Source organism: Hylobates moloch, unplaced genomic scaffold (assembly GCF_009828535.3).
Source record: "Hylobates moloch isolate HMO894 unplaced genomic scaffold, HMol_V3 SCAFFOLD_3, whole genome shotgun sequence".
NCBI lineage: Eukaryota > Metazoa > Chordata > Mammalia > Primates > Hylobatidae > Hylobates > Hylobates moloch.
In genome coordinates, this window is record NW_026652278.1 from 18,310,319 (window position 1) to 18,333,894 (window position 23,576).

Genomic DNA, 23,576 nt, shown 5'->3' on the forward strand with positions numbered 1-23,576 from the left:
TTGGGAATCTCAATCATTTGAATCTCCTTTCCTATGTTTGGGAGAATCCTTTATTGTGTGAATTTTGTTCAGAAAGAGAACCTCTTTCACTACATATAACAGAAAAGTTAAATTCCCTATTTCGTATCTCTAGGCAGCCACGGTATGGACAAGACCTAGGTTTAGCCAAGCAGATACTATTAAGCAGGACTCAGTCTTAATAAGTGATGCAAAGATGTAAAGACAATTTACAGTTCTTTCTCTCCATTCCTGTAGCATGCAGCACCTACTGTAAGGGTGCCAGTGGTAGTAACCCAGGATCCTGTGGCAATGACAAGAATATCCTACTCAAACTTTCCTTTGGCTTCATCTTTGCTGTAGGCTAGGCTTTCTTTGTATCTGGCCTCTTTCCAACAATAGTTTATCCAGTCTTCTCATTTCTCCTGTAAGCTACTCAATATCCTTTTGTATTATTCAGAGAACAGGTTGAGAGAAGAAAAATAAGTTGCTGAAATAAGGTAAAAGCTTATTTCTCTCTAATAAACATTCTAGAGATGAATGGGCCAGTGCTACTTATTATAGTTGTTGCCATTTATCAGCCATAGGAAAATATCTGAATGATCTAATATCTGCATACAGATTTTCTGCTCACATCCTACCAATCTAAACTTAGTAACTGATATGGTTTGGTTGTGTCCTCACCCAAATCTCATCTTGAATTCCCACATGTTATGGAAGGGACCCCGTAGGAGGTAACTGAAACATGGGGGTAGGTCTTTCCTGTGCTCTTCTCGTGATAGCAAGTAAGTCTCACAAGAGCTGAGACTCTTTTCTCTTGTCTGCCGCCATGTGAGACACACCTTCCACCTTCCACCATGATTGTGAGGCCTCCGCAACCATGTGGAACTGTAAGTCCATTAAATCTCTTTGTTTTGTATATTGCTTGGTCTCAGGTATGTCTTTATCAGCAGTGTGAAAACAGACTAATACAGTAAATTGGTACCAGTAGAGTGGAGCGTGGCTGAAAAGACACCCGAAAATGTAGAAGTGACTTTGGAACTGGGTAACAGGCAGAGGTTGGAACGCTTTGAAGGGCTCAGAAGAAGACAGAAAAATGTGGGAAAGTGTGGACTCCCTAGAGACTTGTTGAATGACTTTGACAAAAATGCTGATAATGATATGGACAATGAATCCAGGCTGAGGTGGTCTCAGATGGAGATGAGGAGGAACTTGTTGGGAAATGGAACAAAGGTGACTCTTGTTTTGTTTTAGCAAAGAGATTGGTGGCATTTTGCCCCTGCCCTAGAGATTTGTGGAACTTTGAACTTGAGAGAGATGATTTAGGGTATCTGGTGGAAGAAATTTCTAAGCAGCAAAGCATTCAAGATGTGACTTGGATGCTGTTAAAGGCATTCAGTTTTAAAAGGGACACACAGCATAAAAGTTTGGAAAATGTGCAGCCTGAAAATGCCATAGAAAAGAAAATCCCACTTTATAAGGAGAAAGCTGGCTGCAGAAATTTGCATAAGTAATGAGGAGCTGAATGTTAATCACCAAGACAATGGGGAAAATGTCTCCAGGGCATATCAGTGGTCTTCACGGCAGCCCCTCCCATTACAGGCCCAGAGGCCTACGAGGAAAAGATGGCTTCATAGGTCAGGCCCAGGGCCCCCTTGCTCTGTGCAGCCTAGGGACTTGGTACCCTGCATTCCAGCCACTCCAGCCATGGCTAAAAAGGGCCAAGGTACAGTTCTGGATGTTGCTTCAGAGGGTGAAAGCCCCAGGCCTTGGCAGCTTCCACGTGGTGTTGAGCCTTCAGGTACATGCAAGTCAAAAATTGAGGTTTGGGAACCTCCACCTAGATTTCGGAGGATGTATGAAAATGCCTGGATGCCCAGGCAGAAGTCTGCTGCAGGCGCAGGGCCCTCATGGAGAACCTCTGCTAGGGCAGTGCAGAAGGGAAACATAGGGTTGGACCCCCACAGAGTCCCTACTGGGGCACCACCTAGTGGAGCTGTGAGAAGAGGGCCACTGTCCTCGAGACCCCAGAATGGTAGACCACCAACAGCTTGCACCATGTGCCTGGAAAAGCCACAGACACTCAATGCCAGACCCTGAAAGCAAGTGGGAGGTGGGACTAAACCCTGCAATGCCCAAGACCATGGGAGTCCACCTCTTGCATCAGCGTGACCCAGATGTGAGACCTGGAGTCAAAGGAGATCATTTTGGAGCTTTAAGGTTTGACTGCCCTGCTGGATTTCAGACTTGCATGGGGCCTGTAGCCCCTTTGCTTTGCCAATTTCTCCCATTTGGAATGGCTGTATTTACCCAATGGCTGTACCCTGATTGTTATCTAGGAAGTAACTAACTTGCTTTTGATTTTATAGGCTCATAGGCAGAAGGGACTTGCCTTGTCTCGGATGAGACTTAGGACTTTAGAGTTAATGCTGAAATGAGTTACGACTTCGGGGGACTGTTGGGAAGGCATCATTGGCTTTGAAATGTGAGGACATGAGATGTGGGAGGGGCCGGGGGCGGAATGATATGGTTTGGCTGTGTCCCCACCCAAATCTCATCTTGAATTCCCATGTGTTGTGGGAGGGACCCAGTAGGAGGTAACTGAATCATGGGGGCAGGTCTTTCCCATGCTATTCTCATGACAGCGAATAAGTCTCACAAGATCTGATGGTTTTAAAGGGGGGGAGCTTCCCTGTACAAGCTCTCTTATCTTGTCTGCTGCCATGTGAGACATGCCTTCCACCTTCTGCCATGATTGTGAGGCCTCCCCAGCCATGTGGAATTGTAAGTCCATTAAATCTCTTTCTTTTGTAAATTGCCCAGTCTTGGGTATGTCTTTATCAACAGCATAAAACAGACTAACACAGTAACATAGCCATACCAGCTGCAAGGCAGCATGAGAAATTTGGTATGTAGATGGAAGGCCATGTGCTGAACTAAACGAGAATTCTATTACTAAAATGAATGGAAGAATGAATGCCAGGAGACAGCAGTCTCTGTCTCTGCATACTTTCCAATAACTGACTTTTCTGCTCAAGTAAGCCAGATTGTTTCTGTTGCTTTCAACCAAAGACCTCCCAACATTCAGAGTTTTTTTTTGAGATGGATTTTCATTCTTGTTGCCCAGGCTGGAGTGCAATGGCGCGATCTTGGCTCACAACCTCCACCTCCTGGGTTCAAGTGATTCTCCTTGCCTCAGCCTCCTCAGATTTTTTAAAAGTTATATAAAACAGAGAAACATGCAGCTACTCGGAAAGGAGTTGGTGGGAGGAACATCACACTTTGGAATCTACTTTGAAAATTACTGTTCTATTGTATTCTTTACACATGAACATGAATTCAATTTGTTATATCTTGCTTTTCATGTCTTATAAAAGTTGCTCTTCTATCCCAGTGTTTGGAAGCCATTTTAAGAGATCAGTGCTTTTCAAAGTTGCTTTTTTCCCTCAGGTGACTTATTAAAATTTAAACAAATTTTACAGAAGCAACCAAGATGTCCTTCAGTAGGTGAATGGATAAACAAACTGTGGTACATCCACACAATGGAACATTATTCGGAGCTGAAAAGGAATTAGCTATCAAGCCATAAAAAGACATGGAGGAAACTTAAACATACCTTGTCAAGTCAAAAAGGCCAATCATAAAAAGCTACATACTGTATGATTACAACTATATGATATTTGGGAAAAGGCAAAATTGTGGAGACAGTAAAAAGAGCAGTGGTTGGCAGGGGTAGGGGGAGGAAAGAATGAATAGGCAGAGCATAGGGGGTTTTTAGGTTAAACAAACTATTCTGTTGATACTATAATGGTGGATACATGTAATGATACATTTGTCCAAACCCACAGAATGTCCAACACTAACAGTGAACCCTAATGTAAACTATGACTTTGGTTGATAATGATTTGTCAGTGTGAGCTCATGAACTGTAAGGAATATACACTCTGGTGGGAGATACTGATAATGAGAGAAGTTGTATATGCACTGGGGCAGGAGGTAAATGGGAATTCTTTGTACCGTCTGCTCAATTTTCCTGTGAACCTCAAACTACTCTTAAAAATGAAGTCTATTTTTTTTATTTTACTGTCATAGAAGCAGATGAGTCTACACAGGTCCCTATACTTTTAGTCATATATTTAATATGTATATATCATTATCTTTGACAACTATACATTATGACAAAATTAAATATTATACAACAAACTTGTATGCCCTTGAGTAGTCCCAGCTACTCTAAAGGCCAAGGTGGGAGGATCACTGGAGCCCAGGAGTTTGAGACCAGCCTGAGCAACATAGAAAGACCCATCTCTACAAAAAAAAATGTAATTAGCTGGGAATGGTAGTGTGCAACCTGTGGTGCCAGCTACTCAGGAGGTTGAGGTGGGAGGATCATTTCAGCATGGAAGGTCAATGCTGCAAAGAGCTGTGATCATGCCACTGCACTCTAGCCTGAGCCACAGAGTGAGATCCTAACTCCAAGAAAAAGAAAAACCAAAGAAAAATAATGACACACAAAGACCAGGTAGGTTAAGCAAAAGAGAAATGTTAGGAAGGAACTCAAGACTTCACATAGTTTGAAGTCAGGTAGTGTGATGCCTCCAGCTTTGTTCTTTTAGCTTAGGATTGACTTGGCAATGTGGGCTCTTTTTTGGTTCCATATGAACTTTAAAGTAGTTTTTTACAATTCTGTGAAGAAAGTCATTGGTAGCTTGATGGGGATGGCCGTGAATCTATAAATTACCTTGGGCAGTATGGCCATTTTCACAATATTGATTCTTCCTGTCCATGAGCATGGAATGTTCTTCCATGTTTGTGTCCTCTTTTATTTCGTTGAGCAGTGGTTTGTAGTTCTCCTTGAAGAGGTCCTTCACATCCCTTCTAAGTTGGATTCCTAGGTATTTTATTCTCTTTGAAGCAATTGTGAATGGGAGTTCACTCATGATTTGGCTCTCTGTTTGAATGTTATTGGTGTATAAGAATGCTTGTGATTTTTGCACATTGATTTCGTATCCTGAGATTTTGCTGAAGTTGCTTATCAGCTTAGGAGATTTTGGGCTGAGATGATGGGGTTTTCTAAATATACAATCATGTCATCTGCAAACAGGGACAATTTCACTTCCTCTTTTCCTAATTGAATACCCTCTATTTCTTTCTCCTGCCTGATTGCCCTGGCCAGAACTTCCAACACTATGTTGAATGGGAGTAGTGAGAGAGGGCATCCCTGTCTTGTGCCAGTTTTCAAAGGGAATGCTTCCAGTTTTTGCCCATTCAGTATGGTATTAGCTGTGGGTTTGTCATAAATAGCTCTTATTATTTTGAGATATGTCCCATCAATACCTAATTTATTGAGAGTTTTTAGCACGAAGGGCTGTTGAATTTTGTCGAAGGCCTTTTCTGCATCTATTGAGATAATCATGTGGTTTTTGTCTTTGGTTCTGTTTATATGCTGGATTACGTTTATTGATTTGCATATGTTGAACCAGCCTTGCATCCCAGGGATGAAGCCCACTTGATCATGGTGGATAAGCTTTTTGATGTGCTGCTGGATTCGGTTTGCCAGTATTTTATTGAGGATTTTTGCACTGATGTTCATCAGGGATATTGGTCTAAAATTCTCTTTTTGTTGTGTCTCTGCCAGGCTTTGGTATCAGGATGATGCTGGCCTCATAAAATGAGTTAGGGAGGATTCCTTCTTTTTCTATTGATTGAAATAGTTTCAGAAGGAATGGTGCCAGCTCCTCCTTGTACCTCTGGTAGAATTCGACTGTGAATCCGTCTGATCCTGGACATTTTTTGGTTGGTAGGCTATTAATTATTGCCTCAATTTCAGAGCCTGTTATTGGTCTATTCAGAGATTCAACTTCTTCCTGGTTTAGTCTTGGGAGAGAGTATGTGTCCAGGAATTATCCATTTCTTCTAGATTTTCTAGTTCATTTGCATAGAGGTGTTTATAGTATTCTTTGATGGTAGTGTGTATCTCTGTGGGATCGGTGGTGATATCCCCTTTATCGTTTTTTATTGCATCTATTTGATTCTTCTCTCTTTTCTTCTTTATTAGTCTTGCTACCAGTCTATGAATTTTGTTGATCTTTTCAAAAAACCATCTCCTGGATTCATTGATTTTTTGAAGGGTTTTTTGTGTCTTTATCTCCTTCAGTTCTGCTCTGATCTTAGATATTTCTTGCCTTCTGCTAGCTTTTGAATGTGTTTGCTCTTGCTTCTCTAGTTCTTTTAATTGTGATGTTAGAGTGTCTATTTTAGATCTTTCCTGCTTTCTCTTGGTGGGCATTTAGTGCTATAAATTTCCCTCTACACACTGCTTTAAATGTGTCCCAGAGATTCTGGTATGCTGTGTCTTTGTTCTCATTGGTTTCAAAGAACATCTTTATTTCTGCCTTCATTTCATTATGTACCCAGTAGTCATTCAGGAGGAGGTTGTTCAGTTTCCACATAGTTGAGCGGTTTTGAGTGAGTTTCTTAATCCTGAATTCTAGTTTGATTGCACTGTGGTCTGAGAGACAGCTTGTTATAATTTGTTCTTTCACATTTGCTGAGGAGAGCTTTACTTCCAACTACGTGGTCAATTTTGGAGTAAGTGTGATGTGGTGCTGAGAAGAATGTATATTCTGTCGATTTGGGGTGGAGAGTTCTGTAGATGTCTATTAGGTCTGCTTGGTGCAGAGCTGAGTTCAATTCCTGGATATCTTTGTTAACCTTCTATCTCGTTGATCTGTCTAATGTTGACAGTGAGGTGTTAAAGTCTCCCATTATTATTGTGTGGTAGTCCAAGTCTTTTTGTGGGCCTCTAAGGACTTGCTTTATGTATCTGGGTGCTCCTGTATTGGGTGCGTATAAATTTAGGATAGTTAGCTCTTCTTGTTGAATTGATCCCTTTACCATTATGTCATGGCCTTCTTTGTCTCTTTGATCTTTCTTGGCTTAAAGTCTGTTTTATCAGAGACTAGGATTGCAACCCCAGCCTTTTTTTGTTTTCCATTTGCTACCTGACTTCAAACTATACTACAAGGCTATAGTAACCTATATAGCATGGTACTAGTACCAACACAGAGACATAGACCAATGGAACAGAACAGAGCCCTCAAAAATAATATCACACATCTACAACCATCTGATCTTTGACAAACCTGACAAAAACAAGAAATGGGGAAAGGATTCCCTATTTAATAAATGGTGCTGGGAAAACTGGCTAGCCATATGTAGAAAGCTGAAACTGGATCCCTTCCTTACACCTTATACAAAAATTAATTCAAGATGGATTAAAGACTTAAATGTTGGACCTAAAACCATAAAAACCCTAGAAGAAAACCTAGGCAATACCATTCAGGACATAGGCATGGGCAAGGACTTCATGTCTAAAACACCAAAAGCAATGGCAACAAAAGCCAAAACTGACAAATGGGATCTAATTAAACTAAAGAACTTCTGCACAGCCAAAGAAACTACCATCAGAGTGAACAGGCAACCTACAGAATGGGAGAAAATTTTTGCAATCTACTCATCTGCGAAAGAACTCAAACAAATTCACAAGAAAAAAACAAACAACCCCATCAAAAAATGGGCAAAGGATATGAACAGACACTTCTCAAAAGAAGACATTTAGGCAGCCAACAGAAACATGAAAAAATGTTCATCATCACGAGCCATCAGAGAAATGCAAATCAAAACCACAATGAGATACCATCTCACACCAGTTAGAATGGCCATCATTAAAAAGTCAGGAAACAACAGGTGCTGGAGAGGATGTGGAGAAATAGGAACACTTTTACACTGTTGGTGGGACTGTAAACTAGTTCAACCATTGTGGAAGACAGTGTGGAGATTCCTCAAGGATCTAGAACTAGAAATACCATTTGACCCAGCCATCCCACCACTGGGTATATACCCAAAGGATTATAAATCATGCTGCTATAAAGACACATGCACACATATGTTTATTGTGGCGCTATTCACAATAGCAAAGACTTGGAACCAATCCAAATGTCCATCAATGATAGACTGGATTAAGAAAATGTAGCATATATACACCATGGAATACTATACAGCCATAAAAAATGATGAGTTCATGTCCTTTGTAGGGACATGGATGAAGCTGGAAACCATCATTCTCAGCAAACTATCACAAGGACAAAAAACCAAACACCACATGTTCTCACTCATTGGTGGGAATTGAACAATGAGAACACTTGGACACAGGAAGGGGAACATCACACACCGGGGCCTGTTGTGGGGTGCGGGGAGAGGGGAGGGATAGAATTAGGAGATATACCTAATGTAAATGACGAGTTAATGGGTTCAGCACACCAACATGGCACATATATACATATGTAACAAACCTGCACATTGTGCACATGTGCCCTAGAACTTAAAGTATAATAAAAATAAATAAATAAAGGACTTAATATAAAGCTTGGTTTTTCCTCTGTGTTATCTTAATAAAACCCAAGTTTCTAGAGTGTAACACTCATTTTTAAAAAATATACATTAGGCATAGAGCCAAACAGAATAAGTAAAGTCACGCAACAACAAAGGATAAAATATAATGGAGGTAAGAACAATCTGTTACTCTAACCTAAATAACCCAGTTCCAAATAACACCTTGTATAAAACTACCAGATTTGAACCTCATAAAGATTGCCTTGGCAGTCTGCATTTTCAAATGTCTCTCATTCTTTGATCATTCCCCATTTGTCCTAGAAGCAAATCTATCTCTTCTTCTTACCTCACTGATTCCTTTCCATTCTATATATATCTGAAATAAAAACATCATTTTCCCCTAAATGATTTTGCTCACAATCCTACCTGCTTTGGAGCTATGCTTCCTTAAATACGGAATCAGGATCAGGTTTGAGGCACAAAGTAACCAGTCTGCACATAATTTGTCTTGAAAACACCAGATTATCTCATTTACAAGCCCTCCTTCAAACATATCAATTCAGAAACCATTTTCTTAATTATTAAGAAAATGGTATAAAATTGTCTTATTTCTGCATTTTATAATTTACAAAGCACTTTCACACTATTCTCCATATAAAATATATGTAGTTATAAATATATGTGTATATATGCATACACACACACATACACACACACAGACAAGTATTTCTTAGACTACTGATTTTGTAACTTTGCTTTAAAAGTGAACATACCCAGTATTTGCTTCCCCATTCCCATTTGCTTATAGACATATTAGATTCAGGAATTCTTATGATTTGGGACATTACTGATAAGAATAATAGGATATGAAAAGGCCAAAAAAAAAGGCCAGAAAAAAATTCTTAATACTTTGAACCAGATCTATATTACAAGACTCACAGAAAATAAAACATTTCAAAGAAGGACTAATGAAAGTAAGTAAAAAACAGAAAAGGGGACAGAGTTGTTCACAGAGAATATTATACAAATGTATTCCTCATTTGCTTTTAAGACTGCTGAAATGAGATGGAGACTAATAGCAATTGAAGACCAGTTTGAAAAATACTGTGTGTATGAGATATATTTCTATTTCTCAGGCCTTAAATATAATATGGATACACCACTGTCTCTATAGAAAAGACAGTTATTTTAGTTTCATGACAGAAATGAAAATAAAATTACATCTCAAGGCACTTTTGGGGGGAAGAAAAGTCACAAATAATTAAAAGAGTCACTTAAAATACATGTCCCTATAATTATAGAACATTTAGAAATTTGTATCTGTCATAATTGCAATTGGTAACCAAATTCGATTTAATAAGAAATCATAGATCTTTTGTGCAGTTGACAGACCTAATACTTTTTAATGAGCTAACTAACATGAGTTTAAGACAGGCATAATTTACATAAAGCCTAAAATAATTCCTCTAAGTAAGTACTCAACATACCCAACAACACTTTTTTGAAAAGGTCATCTCAGGAATAATGAATACAACTACATGAAGAGTATGTTCTCTTTGGTTTTTAACTTGGGAACTATTGCTACTATTTATTACACTGTATTATAGTAACACATAATCAAGTACTTCAGGTTATGTAATTATTGAGTTAAATTTCCCTATTTCAACAGGATTAATATGTTGGTACAAAGGAAGCTCTTCATATGTAAATGTAACTAGCAAAAAGTAAGCTCTAGGTGGGTAGGTGTATGTATAACTAATCATATCTCTTAATTTCATAATGACAATTTTTATTATTTTATATACAGATAAATAAGCCAACATTCTTCACTGTAGTCTAAACTTAATCTTTGATGATAGATATTTATAAAAATTACTTAGAAATTCTTTCCTAGGAATCTGACTTCTGCAATAGGCAGCTAAAATACTTTTAAAAATAGTCTAGTTCTTTTTAAAATAGCCACAAGATGTCAGCCTTTCCTAACAAATAAGTTTCATATACTGCAGTCCCTTTGAACATTTATTTTTGTAATATACTATTTATATTACCCTTATAAATCAAATTTGAATGCACCACATTAAATTCAGTGAAGTCACCAAATTTGGGGAGATTCAACAACAAATTACAGAAGACCATAATGATCACACACCTAACAATTCAGTTTCATATATAACTTCATTTAACCTTCAAAGTAGTATGGAGACAAAATCTTTGACAATTAATTCTATTTGTGACAAAAAAATTATTAAGAAGTTGATTATTAATCTGAATATTCTAAAAATAAAAGTAAATACATGAGGCTTGGGTGTGCAAACTATAACGAAACAAATGTGTGGAATTTGTATTAATCTATTACATATATGAGTCAATGTTTCAAAAGCCATCACACCACACATGCTTACCTTGCCAACTATCATTGCAGACACATAATTTTTCTCCTGTCAGGTCACAGTAACCATGATCTGGACTGCCGCAATTGGCTTTACAGTAAGGAATATCACAAGCTTCACCCTTCCAGTATTTATCACATTCACAATATACTTGACTTGGAACGGAGACACTAGTTGTACACCTCCCATGCCCAGAGCAATTGTTAGGACAAGAATTGATTCTGTAAAATATAATTCATATATATTCAAATTCAAGGTAATTGAAAAAGAATTTTGGTTGATACATCATAAACTTTATAATTTTTATACTGTGTCCTATGTGCTTATAAATGTAACAGAATTTCACAATGTAGTTTTAATTCCTTACCCTGTACCCTCTTACTCTTATGAAATTGTTAGTATTTATTTGCAGTTGGTCTTAGTTTATTCAACAGATTTACTTTGATACCAAGACTCCAAATGTCTAACGACTACATGCTCAACATCTGCAGGATCAGTACAGTTCCAAGCAAAATGTTTGTAAAGACTTATAGTACTCAAATGTTTTGATTGTATATTTTACAGAAAAAAATTAAATTCATGAAAATTCAAACTATATGAGAAGTCAAGATATAACTTGGTTGTATAATATTTAAAGAGCATGCTATCACCCATACACTCTTATGGAAGAAAAGGGATGTTTATCATATTTAGTTTTAAGACTTTTTTTTTTTTTTTTTTTTTGAGACAGAGTCTCGCTCTGTCGCCCAGGCTGGAATGCAGTGGTGCGATCTTGGCTCACTGCAAGCTCCGCCTCCCGGGTTCATGCCATTCTCCTGCCTCAGCCTCCCAAGTAGCTAGGACTACAGGCGCCCACCACCATGCCTGGCTAATTTTTTGTATTTTTAGTAGAGACAGGGTTTCACCGTGTTAGCCAAGATGGTCTCGATCTCCTGACCTCGTGATCCGCCCGCCTCGGCCTCTCAAAGTGCTGGGATTACAGGCATGAGCCACCGTGTGATTATATTCTACTATATATTTGTTCTCCCTTGCATACATACTTGGATACATTGTAGGATAAATAAATTCCATAATAAATTGCTGATTCAAGGATATTTAGAATATTTCTGGTGAAAAATTCTCTGGTTACAAATTTCTACATTCTGAAGAAAAGAAAAAAATAATATATAGACTTCCTCTCTAGCCATTCCTGTGAAAGCATCTGAAAGCATCTCTCATTATTTCACCCTCAGTCTTCTAGATATAAAAATGTATATAAAGTATCAGGCATATAGTAGATTTTCAATGAATATTACTTTTCTTATTTTAGAGGAGATAGTGGTATAGCCACTTAACTCTTAAGCCACAATTTCCTCATGTGTCAATGGGAAATATACCCACTTGACAGAATTGAAGGTAATTAAATGACATAATGTATGTATAGCATTCAGTACAGTCTCTGCAATAGAGACTACAAAAACTTAGCTCCCATAATCCTCTTCAAATTACAAGTGATATACCTTACAGCACTGAAAGGCAGTTCACAACTCCCTGCAGTCTCACCACATCTGTTGCTACCAGTAAAGCTACACTAGTATTTGTTTACTTAATCACTTGCCAAAAAGCAATTGTAAATTTCATAATTAATTTTCAACCAAACTTATAGGCTTAGATCACATTTTGTGGCATATTATTAAGATTTTATGTACTTAAGAAAGGATCCTGCCTACTAATTTGAAATTTAACACAGTAGCCTGCTTCTAAGTATATGACATTAATAAAAATAAACAAAAAAACTCTTTTACATTAAATTACAAGAATCATTAAAAGATGGAATTTTTAAAAAAATACTTACGAATAGAAAATGTTGAAACCAGTTAGATTATATGCAGCATCACTAAAAAAATGTAACAGTGCATAGCCAGATGTAGTAACAACTTCAGGCACAGTTTCATTGCCCCTTATTTCAGGGACTATCAAACCACTAAAAGAGAACAAAACTGAATATTGTATGTATAGATACATGTAAGACTGTTAAGCACATAAAATTTACTCAGAAATATTCTTACCAGGATCAGTAATGCTTGTACGTCAGAATGGGCAACTAAAAGGAGAATAAATCTAAAAGAAGTTCCTATCCATTTCTCACTAAATTAGTTCTACTACTGCTGCCAATACACTAAAATCTACTCTCATGCCACTGTACCCCATTCTTTTCTTATCACTATTTGTAAGGCAATATCTCATTTCTCCTTTTTGTCCTACTATCCATCCTACTACAGGGTAGTCTTCCACTTAATTCATATAAAACTTCACTTAAAGTCACCTTGCTACTCTAATAAGACCCTGTACCTTTACTTATTCTGATTGGTTTAAAAATCCGATGAAGCTGGAAGACACTCTACATCAGTTAAGCAATTACAATTACATTCTAGTTATAGCTGTACATTTCCAATAGATTTATCTAGGTGATTTAAAATATTTACTTTAAAAAATTTAAAACTATATATACTTTAATGTTTTTCTAATTGTGCATATCTATGCAAATTGCATTAATATATAACTATTCCAAAACAGAATATTGCTAACATAAGCCCATAAGCATACAAACAAAAACTTGGGGTGGGGGAGACATAAATGTACAAAATAGTTTTAAACTAGTCACTTGTATTTCTTTTTAAGGCTACTTGTTCATGAGGAAAATTACCTATCTTCATTTAGTTATATGTTCTAACCTCTCTAAATCTATGAAAACATGCAATAGGTGAAAGAAAAGAAGCTGCTAACAAATTATATAACTCGACACAGTCAATTCCTTTAGACAGTTAAAATTATGTTTAGCTACCACTAAGAACTGAATTCCCCCATTCAAATCATATTTGACACATAAATGAAATATTATAGTCAAATAATTATGGATTTGGAAAATACATTCTCAAATGCAAACAAGTGAAAAAGTAATCAACTCTTGATTTAACGCTTTAGTAATTATTATTATATCTACTAGGTTATGTTTGTGAAGCAACAAATGATTTTAAAATGAGACTCTCAAAATAATACAAACTCTATGACACCAGTCTTAAGTTATACATACATATTGTTCATTGTAATAAAATTATATAAAGGTGAGTATTACTAAAAATAATAGGTCTTTATAATAGATACAGCTAGTCTCTGAGAGCTCTCTGAAAGAGATAAAAAGAATAGGTCTGGGCCAGGTGCAGTGGCTCACGCCTGTAATCCCAGTACTTTGGAAGGTGGAGGTGGGCGGATAACGAGGTCAAGAGATTGGGACCATCCTGACCAACACAGTGAAACCCCATTTCTACTAAAAATACAAAAAAATCAGGTGGGCATGGTGGCGCATGCCTGTAGTCCCAGCTACTCGGGAGGCTGAGGCAGGAGAATCACCTGAACCTGGGAGGCAGAGGTTGCAGTGAGCCGAGATCGCACCACTGCACTCCAGCCTGGTGACAGAGCAAGACTACGTCTCAAAAAAACAAACAAAAAAGAACAGATCTATTTGGTTTTTTGTTTACAAGCATTTTAAAAACAATAAATAAAAGAGAGTTTCCACTTATTGTATAATACAGCAGGAAATTCGGACCAACTGAAATCTAGTAAAATGACAAATTATATAAAAACAAAAAAATCAGCTTGAAGGCCTGCCCAGGCATTGAGGTCATTTTACCCTACTGGCATTTGCTGATTTCAAGGCCGGAGGTAAGATCTGAAGGGCTAAAAAAAACTTGGTGGTGATTTCAGGGATTTTACAGAGTGAGGGAAACAAAAAGTGAAATCCAGGGCCTTCATGTTGAACTGGGACTCTAATGGTTGGAAGTGAAAGCAAACTACCTAAAGTTAGGCCCTCCAAAGGACAGCACTGCAGCTGAGCTATGAATCACCTCAGTATCTGAGTTTGGATTGAGTTGAATATGGATTGCTAGTATCCCCAGGTAGTCTCCACAAGAATATAATCTTTCTAGGCCTCAAATTATTACTATATATGATTTTCCAAACAACAACATCCAACACACGATTCTCCAGCACACAGTAAAAAAATAATAATAATAACACTTCTCCATTCCAATCTATTCTCCACATTCTAAAAAGTCTTGCCTACAAAATAAAAGCCCAACTTCTTTAGTGTGTTGTACAAGAAAGCAATATTACTGTGATTAAGGGATTAGGACCTATAATTACACAACCTAGATTCATATTCTGACTTACCAGCTAGGCAACCTTCGGGCCACTCACAGAAAATCTGTGTCTCAATTCTGCATTTGTAAAATTGCAATATTAATACCTACCTAAAGGTTATTTTGAGGATTAAATAAACTAATGCATATAAAGAACTCCTGCACATTGTCTGGCACAAAATGAGCACTAAGTAAATGTCACTGATTGCTGTTTTGGGGTAATGTGACTCCTACATATCCCAGTTCCTACAATCAAGCTACTCAAAACTTTTTACTATTGCCCTAAAATATAATGCTCTTTAATGTGTCTATACTTTTGTATATATGCTTTTCTCTCTCTAGAATGTCCTATCTGACCCCCATACTTCATTCTTTTACTCACGATGAAAATCAACATGAAGGATTATTTATTTTTAAATTATATAAAACTCCTTCATAACCTGATTGTAACACTAACTAGGCTATGTGAAAAATCTGTTTACATACCCCCACTAATGCAAGACTACTGCATACTAAAGAATTTGGCTGGCTTTTGTCCCCAGTTCTTGGGACATAACCTCTAAATTCTTGAAATTTCCTGAGTGATAGGAGTGTCTTCCTATTCATGGTGAGCCCTGAAAATCTATGCCAATGAGGTGACTCATGGTGAGCCCCTAATTAATTTAAGCTAAAGATATAATTCAGAATAGGTGATGGCCACTCCAGAAACACTAACCATGTGATTAAAGTGTTGGGGCCATATGGTATTAGCCTAACTTCCCGAGAGAGAAGGGGATGGGAGGGGCTGGAGATTTGAGTTCAGCCTCATGGCCAATGATTCGATCACTCATGGCTACATAATGAAACTTCAGTAAAACTCTGGACACCTGAAGCTCAGATGAGCTTCCTTGTTGGTGATACATTTTGATGTGCTGGATGGGTAACACATTCTGAGGACCCAGAAGCTTTGCATTTATGATCCTCCCAGACCTCACTCTATGCATCTTTTTATTGGGCTGGCTCTGATTTCTATCCTTCGTGATAAAACTATAGTCATAAGTGTAGAACTTTCCTGAGTTCTACGATAATTCTAGTGAATTTTCAAACTTTTAGGAGAGAGTAGGAACCCCTAAATATGTAGCCAGATTGTCAGAGTAGGTAGGGACCACCAAGCTTGCAGCTAGTGTCTGAAATGACAGCAGTGATATAGAGCAGCAGTCCCCAACCTTTTTGGAACCAGGGACCAGTTTCATGGAAGACAAAATTTCCACAGACCAGGGGAGGATGATTTTGGGATGATTCAAGCATATTACATTTATTTTGCACTTATTTCTATTATTATTACATTGTAATATGTAATGAAATAATTATACAACCCGCCATAATGTAGAATCAGTGGAAGCCCTGAGCTTGATTTCCTGCAACTAGATGGTCCCATCTGGGGGTGATGGGAGACAGTGACAGACCATCAGGCATTAGAACCTCATAAGGAATAAGCAACCTAGATCCCTCACATGCGCAGTTCACAGTAGGGTCTGTACTCCTATGAGAATCTAATGCCGCTGCTGATCTGACAGGAGGTGGAGCTCAGGCAGTAATGCAAGCAATGGGGAGCAGCTGTAAATAAAGACGAAGCTTTGCTCACTTGCCTGCCACTCACTTCCTACTGTGTAGCCCTGTTCCTAACAGGCCATGGACTGGTACGGGGATCTGGGGTGGAGAGGAGACCCTCGTTGTAGAGGACTGTGCCCTTAACCTAGGAAATCTGTTCTAGCCCAACTGCAGGTAGTTGGTGTCTAAAGTCACTGCGATAGCCTATGCCTTCTTCCTTACTATGTACTCTAAGCCTGTGACAGTCTCTGTAATTAAATGTTGAGTAATAAATATTTATACAATTGAAACAATTCAAACATATTAGATTCTGAATTCTCAGCAAGATGAAGTACAAACAGCATACGTTTTTAAATCAGGAGATTGAGATTCAAGTCCTAATCCTAGCTCTACCATTTATTAGACGCAAATAACTTCTCTGAATGTCAACTTTCTCAACTGCAAAATGGGGATAATAGTACTTAGTACTTCCCCAACAAGATCTTTGTGAGGATTAGATGACATTTAAACTGCCTAGCCTAGTGCTTAACATCGAGTGGATATTCAATATCAATAAACATGAGTTTTCCATTTCCCTTAGGAGGGCTAACAAGAACACTTGCTAATGAGAAATCACTAATTCCATCTTCACAGCCATATACTAAATCCCACCTGCTAATTATCTTCCTTTAATAATAAGAAAGTGTTGGTAAGAATGCTAATGGATGAGTATTAATACAAAGTAATTAGAATTACTAGATAAACAAATGAACAGGCACACATCTAAATGATGGTCAGTCAACGGTATCATAAAAATAGAGTTAAGATAGCAAAGTGATGTTTAAATTGCTAAAAATAAATGTATGAACTGAGGATCAAATTTAATTGTTACAATAAATTATCTTACAACCTAATTACTTGCAAGGCTCCACTCTATTTTCTCTTTATTGTCCTTAGATGAAGGGTTGCTTATGGCTATCCTTTTTCTAATGTTCGAACAACTCAAAAATTTAAGCAATAGCAATATCACAGAATAAGTACCTAAGCTCCTAAGGAAATACAAGTCCTTACATTTTTGTCCAAAATAATAATTCACATTCCTGATAAAATAGAACAAAATAAAATGTATTAGAATAGAATGAAATAGAATATTTGCCACATGAATAGTAAAAAGAAAAACTGGAAAGAAAAAATTTTGAAGGGACCAATAAGCTTTTATCCATACTTAAATTTCCAACAATGACAGAATATATAAGAGATATTGTATAAATAGCAAAAGTAAATAATATAATGAGTAACTTATCAACAATCATGTTAAATTATATACAAAATCTATACATGTTCATAATTTTTTCTGTGTCTAATACATTTTCTCCTATTCATGAAACTTTTTATAATAATCTAAACATACATAAGAAAAGATTTTTAAATTGATACAATACTGTAATTTTAAAATTAATAATCTACCTTACTATTAACAATAAAATATTTTGAAGCAAATAAAATTCTCACATTTTGACAATTGGTAGAAACTCCATCTTTATTAATCATTGCACAAAGCATAACTTAACCCTTTAATGCAGAATTTAAAATTTTACCATTTCACTAAAATAAAAAAAAAACTATTAAAAAACAAAACTTGTCTATTTATTTGTCAGCTAGAACTCACGCTAATATATCCAAATAGATAGTTCTGAAAACATATTCAAGCCACTTTAAAAGAATAAACTAAATACAATGAGAATAAAAAATATTTAGAAAGAAATCTATATTTCCAATATAGTACTTATTTATGTTATATCAATATTTACAGAATTATTACCTAAGTTGACAGTTACAGCACATAACAAAGTATTATAATCATCTGTGAAACGTAACTATCAATATCTTTACTAAATTTATTTTGCAGTACATATCAATATATATTTAAAGTTAAGCAATTACACAATCACTTTTCTGCAACTGATTAAATATAATTACTCACCTAAGTACAGCTATTAAAGGTGCATATATTGAATCTCCATCATAAACATACATATGATCCCAGCTACATTCTGTAGCAAAATGATTGAATCTTAATCTTAACACTGCATTTGGACTGAAAATTAATATGAAATATTTTTAAAATTAAAATATAATATACAAAGCACAGAGTGAATAAATACATATTTATTATATAATATACAAAGCACAGAGTGAAGAAACTTTAGATAGGGTATTTTATTAGAAATCTATTTATAGATAATTTGCTGTAAATCCTTATATCATCAGGGTGAAAGATTGATAAGCCGTCATATCTAATTTATACAAATAAAATGTAACTTTCGAAATCTATTAACAGGACATATGTATGTATCATTATTTTCTAAAAATGTAGTCAATAAAAAATGTTCAGCCAAGTGCAGTGGCTCTCGCCTGTAATCCCGGCACTTTGGGAGGCCAAGGCAGGCAGATCACGAGGTCAGGAGATCAAGACCATCCTGGCCAACATGGTAAAACCCATCTCTACTGAAAATATAAAAATTAGCTGGGCATGGCAGCACGTGCCTCTAGTCCCAGCTACTCAGGAGGCTGAGGCAGGAGAATTGCTTGAACTCAGGAGGCAGAGGCTGCAGTGAGCCGAGATTGCACCACTGCACTCCAGCCTGGGTAACAGAGTGAGACTCTGTCTCAAAAAAAAACATCTTCTGTGTCTTGTTTGAAGGTAGAGGTTACATAGACTGTATACATCACTGAAACCTTATGGAACTGTACACTTAAAATGGATGCATTTTGTTGTATACAAATGGTACTTAAATAAAGTTGATTTTTAAAAATCAACACTCAAGAAGCCACTATTATTTTTACAGAACCCTTAAGTGGAGCCACTAAAAAACTATTTAAATTTTAATCAAAATTCTCAATGTGATATAATGTTAACAAATAAACAAAATGTAACTATAGCTGCACAGCAGAGAATGAACAGCTTTTAAGTTGGAAAAATTTAAATACAAAATTTTCCAAATATACTCTTTGGATATTATAAAACCATTCAAAAATAATTCATATCAATTCTTTTATGCTCCACTCACAATACATTTAAATAGATTGTTTGAAGCCCTAATTACTGAAAATACCTCTAAATGAATATAACTCTCTCTTCTACAAAATGTTCTTTTAAAAATACCCTTAGAACTAAAATGCTAAATTATATGAATAGCATAGCTCAGCACGAAATATTTTTATAATTTCTATGAAGTCTTCAAATTTCATAACAAGATGTTCAAAATAAACCAAAAAAATGCCTACTCAATTTAATACCACTGTAACATTAACTCAAAAACAAAATATATACCAAAAACTATTGTCACAAGTGAAGAAAGAGGTAGTGTAATTTACATTAAATGTGATATCTAGAAGTTGTAAATATTATCTAATAATAAACAAACTAAATGATAAAGTAATTATACTCTAATGCTCTGACATTAATATGATCACCTTTATCATTTAAGAATAAAATACATTAATTTGACCCAGACTGTATACTTACTAGCCTTCAATGAGCCATGTACATTTAGTTTTATATTTATAGTTAATTGGGCCATCTGTTAAATATCCAGAAGGTTCTGTTAACCTGGAAGAGAAAATAAAATAATGAAAATAATTACCTTAAAATAACTTTAAGACATATAGCAGGATAAGAAAATTTAAAAGTCATTAAGCCAAAGGAACGGGACATAACAATTTTCAAAAAGGAGGATTTATTTACAACTTAGGAAAATTTCAAAGTGCTGTATTTTTCTCTACATCTCAAAAGATACTTATTTTGGATTTCTTTAAACCTTAATATGTCATGACCATTTCAATTTATGAAGCAAAAAAAGACACTGAAAGACTGAACATAGTACTGAAGGATTCGATGTTGATGCAAAATAGAATAAGTTAAACTTCATCTGCACAAAAATTAGGTTGAGGCAGAAGGAAGATCAAATACAAATCTATAGAATAGAGAAAAAGTATATGTATGTTCCACTTTGGGGAGTTACCATGTAAGCTATATTTTTTCTTCACGCACTGGTATTGCTAAAATAGGTGTCATCAAACTTTAAAGAGTTCTGCTATAAATATATTTTTTATTATCATTTTCTCCTGTCTACATCTAATCCAAGAACTCAATTTTTAAAACAGGACAAATAAAAAAAATTATATCTTCTATTTTATGCATAAAAAAGAAAAAGATATTTGGAAAAACTATATTTTCAGAAATTAAAAATCTTTAAAACAAAAATCTCAATTCTACTTCATTTTGTTTTTCTTACTTCCAGCCCAATTATTTTATCAAGAGACCATATTTTAAAAAATTAAAATGTCTTCCCATTTAACATTTATATACTATACTTATATATGCATATACAAACACATCACAGCTAATCAGTTTTTACATATTCACATAAACATACACACACACATATATATATCAGGGCCATTATCTACTTTCAGATAAAATTAAATTTTCCTTATAGTATAGAGCCTTAAATACATTAGGGGGGAAAAACTTTAATTTACCTAAATCAGGGTTGACAGAAGTGTCAGTCAATGTTAATGTCATTTGCAAGTCTTTCATAATCCCTGCAAATTACTTCTGTAATAAAGTGGCTAATTCATGCTTGGAAAATCTTTGAAGAGCAACAAATGCCTATATTCTCAAATAAATGTAATAATAACTTGAGCATTTTCTACATGTCAGGTACCACTATAAACACACAATGTGTTGCCTCATTTAAAAATCTCAAAAAACCTATAAGATAGTAAATAATTAATAACTCCATATTACAGATGAGAAGTCTGAAGCACATTTTAAGTAACAAGTTAAATAACTTGCCCTGATTTTTCACTTCCAGTAATATTAATACCAAGTGCAGTAACTCAGAAAAACTCTCCACTGAAGACAACTTAAAAAGTTAAAGGACAATTTTAAAATCTTACAAGTAACAAAATGATAAAATGTACAAAGCCAAGGTCCAGAAGTTGCAAACTCTTTAAGAGGAGGCAGGCATTCAGAGATGCTTTTGTTCTGAGAGATTTGCTTATTTAGAAGAGACTGCCAAAAGGTTGAGAGTGCATTTGGTAGCCTCGAGGAGAGAGGAGGACAAAAGTTGGAAGCAATAACCCACAAAACATAGGGGCTCCAAGAAACAACAGGGCACTTTGACTTGGGACATAATGACTTGCTATTAAAATAATGGTGTACCAGAAGTTAACCAGCCTTTACCTCAACTGTAGGTTAGCTATGAGTCATCTGAGCAGCAGAAAACTCCCAAGTCTTAAAATTGGCTTATGGTGCTGCTAGAACTGCCAATATGCCAAGTCTCCTAACAGAAGATACATGGTACTCTCTAAAGAAAGGTAACATTATTCTGGGCCTCAAATTATTTCTCTCAATAATTTTCAAATAAAATGTCTAGCATAATAACAGGTAATTAAGCATATGAAACTACTACAAGAAAACATTGGGGAAACTCTCCAGGATATTGGACTGGGCAAAGATTTCTTGAGGAATAACCCACAAGCACAGACAACCAAAGCAAAAATGGACAAACGGGATCACATCAAGTTAAAAAGCTTCTGCACAGCAAAGGAAACAGCAACATGAAGAGACAACCCACAGAATGGGAGTAAATATTTACAAGCTATCCATCTGACAAAGGATTAATAACCAGAATATACAGGGTGCTCAAACAACTCAACAGGAAAAAAAGCCAACAATCCAATTTAAAAAATGGGCTAAAGGTTTGAACAGACATTTCTCAAAAGAAGACATACAAATTTCAAATACGTATATGAAAAGGTGCTCAACATCAATGATCATCACAGAAATGAAAAGCAAAACTAAAATGAGAGATCATCTCACCCCAGTTAAAATGGCTTATATCCAAAAGACAGGTAGTAAGAAATGCTGGCAAGGATATGGAGAAAAGGCAACCCTCTTATACTGTTTGTGGGATTGTAAATTAGTACAACCACTATGGAGAACACTTTGGAGGTTTCTCATAAAAGTAAAAATTTAGCTACCATACAATTCAGCAATCCCACTGTTGGGTATATACCCGAAAGAAAGGAAATCAATATATTGAAATATCTGCACTCCCATGTTTGTTGTAGCTCTGTGCACAATAGCCAAGATTTGGAAGCGACCTACGCGTCCATCAACAGATGAACAGATAAAGAAATGTGGTACATATACACAATGAATTACTATTCAGCCATAAAAATAATGTGATTCAGTCATTTGCAACAAAATGGATGTAACTGGATGTCATTATGTTTCGTGAAATAAGCCAGGCACAGAAAGATAAACATTATATGTTCTCACTGATTTGCGGGATCTAAAAAGCAAAACAACTGAACCCATGGAGACAGAGTTGGAAGATGGTTACCAGAGGCTGGGAAGGGTAGTGGTAAAGTGAGGAGGAGGTAGGGATGGTTAAGGGGTACAAAAAAAATAGAATGAATGAGACTAGTATTTGAAAGCACAACAGGGTGACTATAGTCAATAATAATTCTACATTTTAAAATAACAAAGGATTGTTTGTAACACAAAGGATACATGCTTGAGATAAATACCCTATCTTCCATGATGTGATTATGCATTGCATGACTGTTTCAAAATATCCCACATACCCTGTAAATATATACACCTACTCTGTACCCACAAAAATTAAAAATATATATCCCCCCTCCTCCAAAGAAACATATATTGTAGGAGTTACCACAGTAATCCTTATCTCCCTCTTATAAGAAGTGATGTGAAGGAACTGTTATGCCTCCCTACCTAAGCTAAACAATAGGAGTACCTGAAAACTACACACCCTGTCCTGCCCTATTCAACTTCAGTAGTACAATTTCCCAAACTTAAAAGGAAACTACTCACCACAATCCCTGAATTCCTTATCCTTAGCCCTAAAGATCCTACCAAGAGCCCACCTTTTCCTCCACTTACTACAAAAAGGTTTCCTCCTTGCCAATTCCAGTCCACTGGAAGCATGGGAGGATGTCACCAATCAAGGTA

General features: G+C 36.1%; 1 protein-coding gene across 7 annotated transcripts in view; it reads right to left on the reverse strand.

Annotated features, from left to right (window-relative positions):
* Positions 1-23,576, reverse strand: part of ATRNL1 (attractin like 1) — an 838,515-nt gene that overhangs the window by 790,547 nt on the left and 24,392 nt on the right. For all 7 annotated transcript variants that reach the window (XR_009212695.1, XM_032176925.2, XM_032176917.2 and 4 more), the window contains exons 2-5: positions 20,058-20,141; positions 18,513-18,626; positions 12,616-12,744; positions 10,794-11,002 (exon numbers count right to left, since the gene is read on the reverse strand). Coding sequence is in view for 6 of the 7 variants with exons in the window: in XM_032176925.2 (XP_032032816.1) it covers positions 10,794-11,002; positions 12,616-12,744; positions 18,513-18,626; positions 20,058-20,141 (536 nt within the window). In the remaining variant the exon portion in view is untranslated. The remainder of the gene's footprint in view (positions 1-10,793; positions 11,003-12,615; positions 12,745-18,512; positions 18,627-20,057; positions 20,142-23,576) is intronic.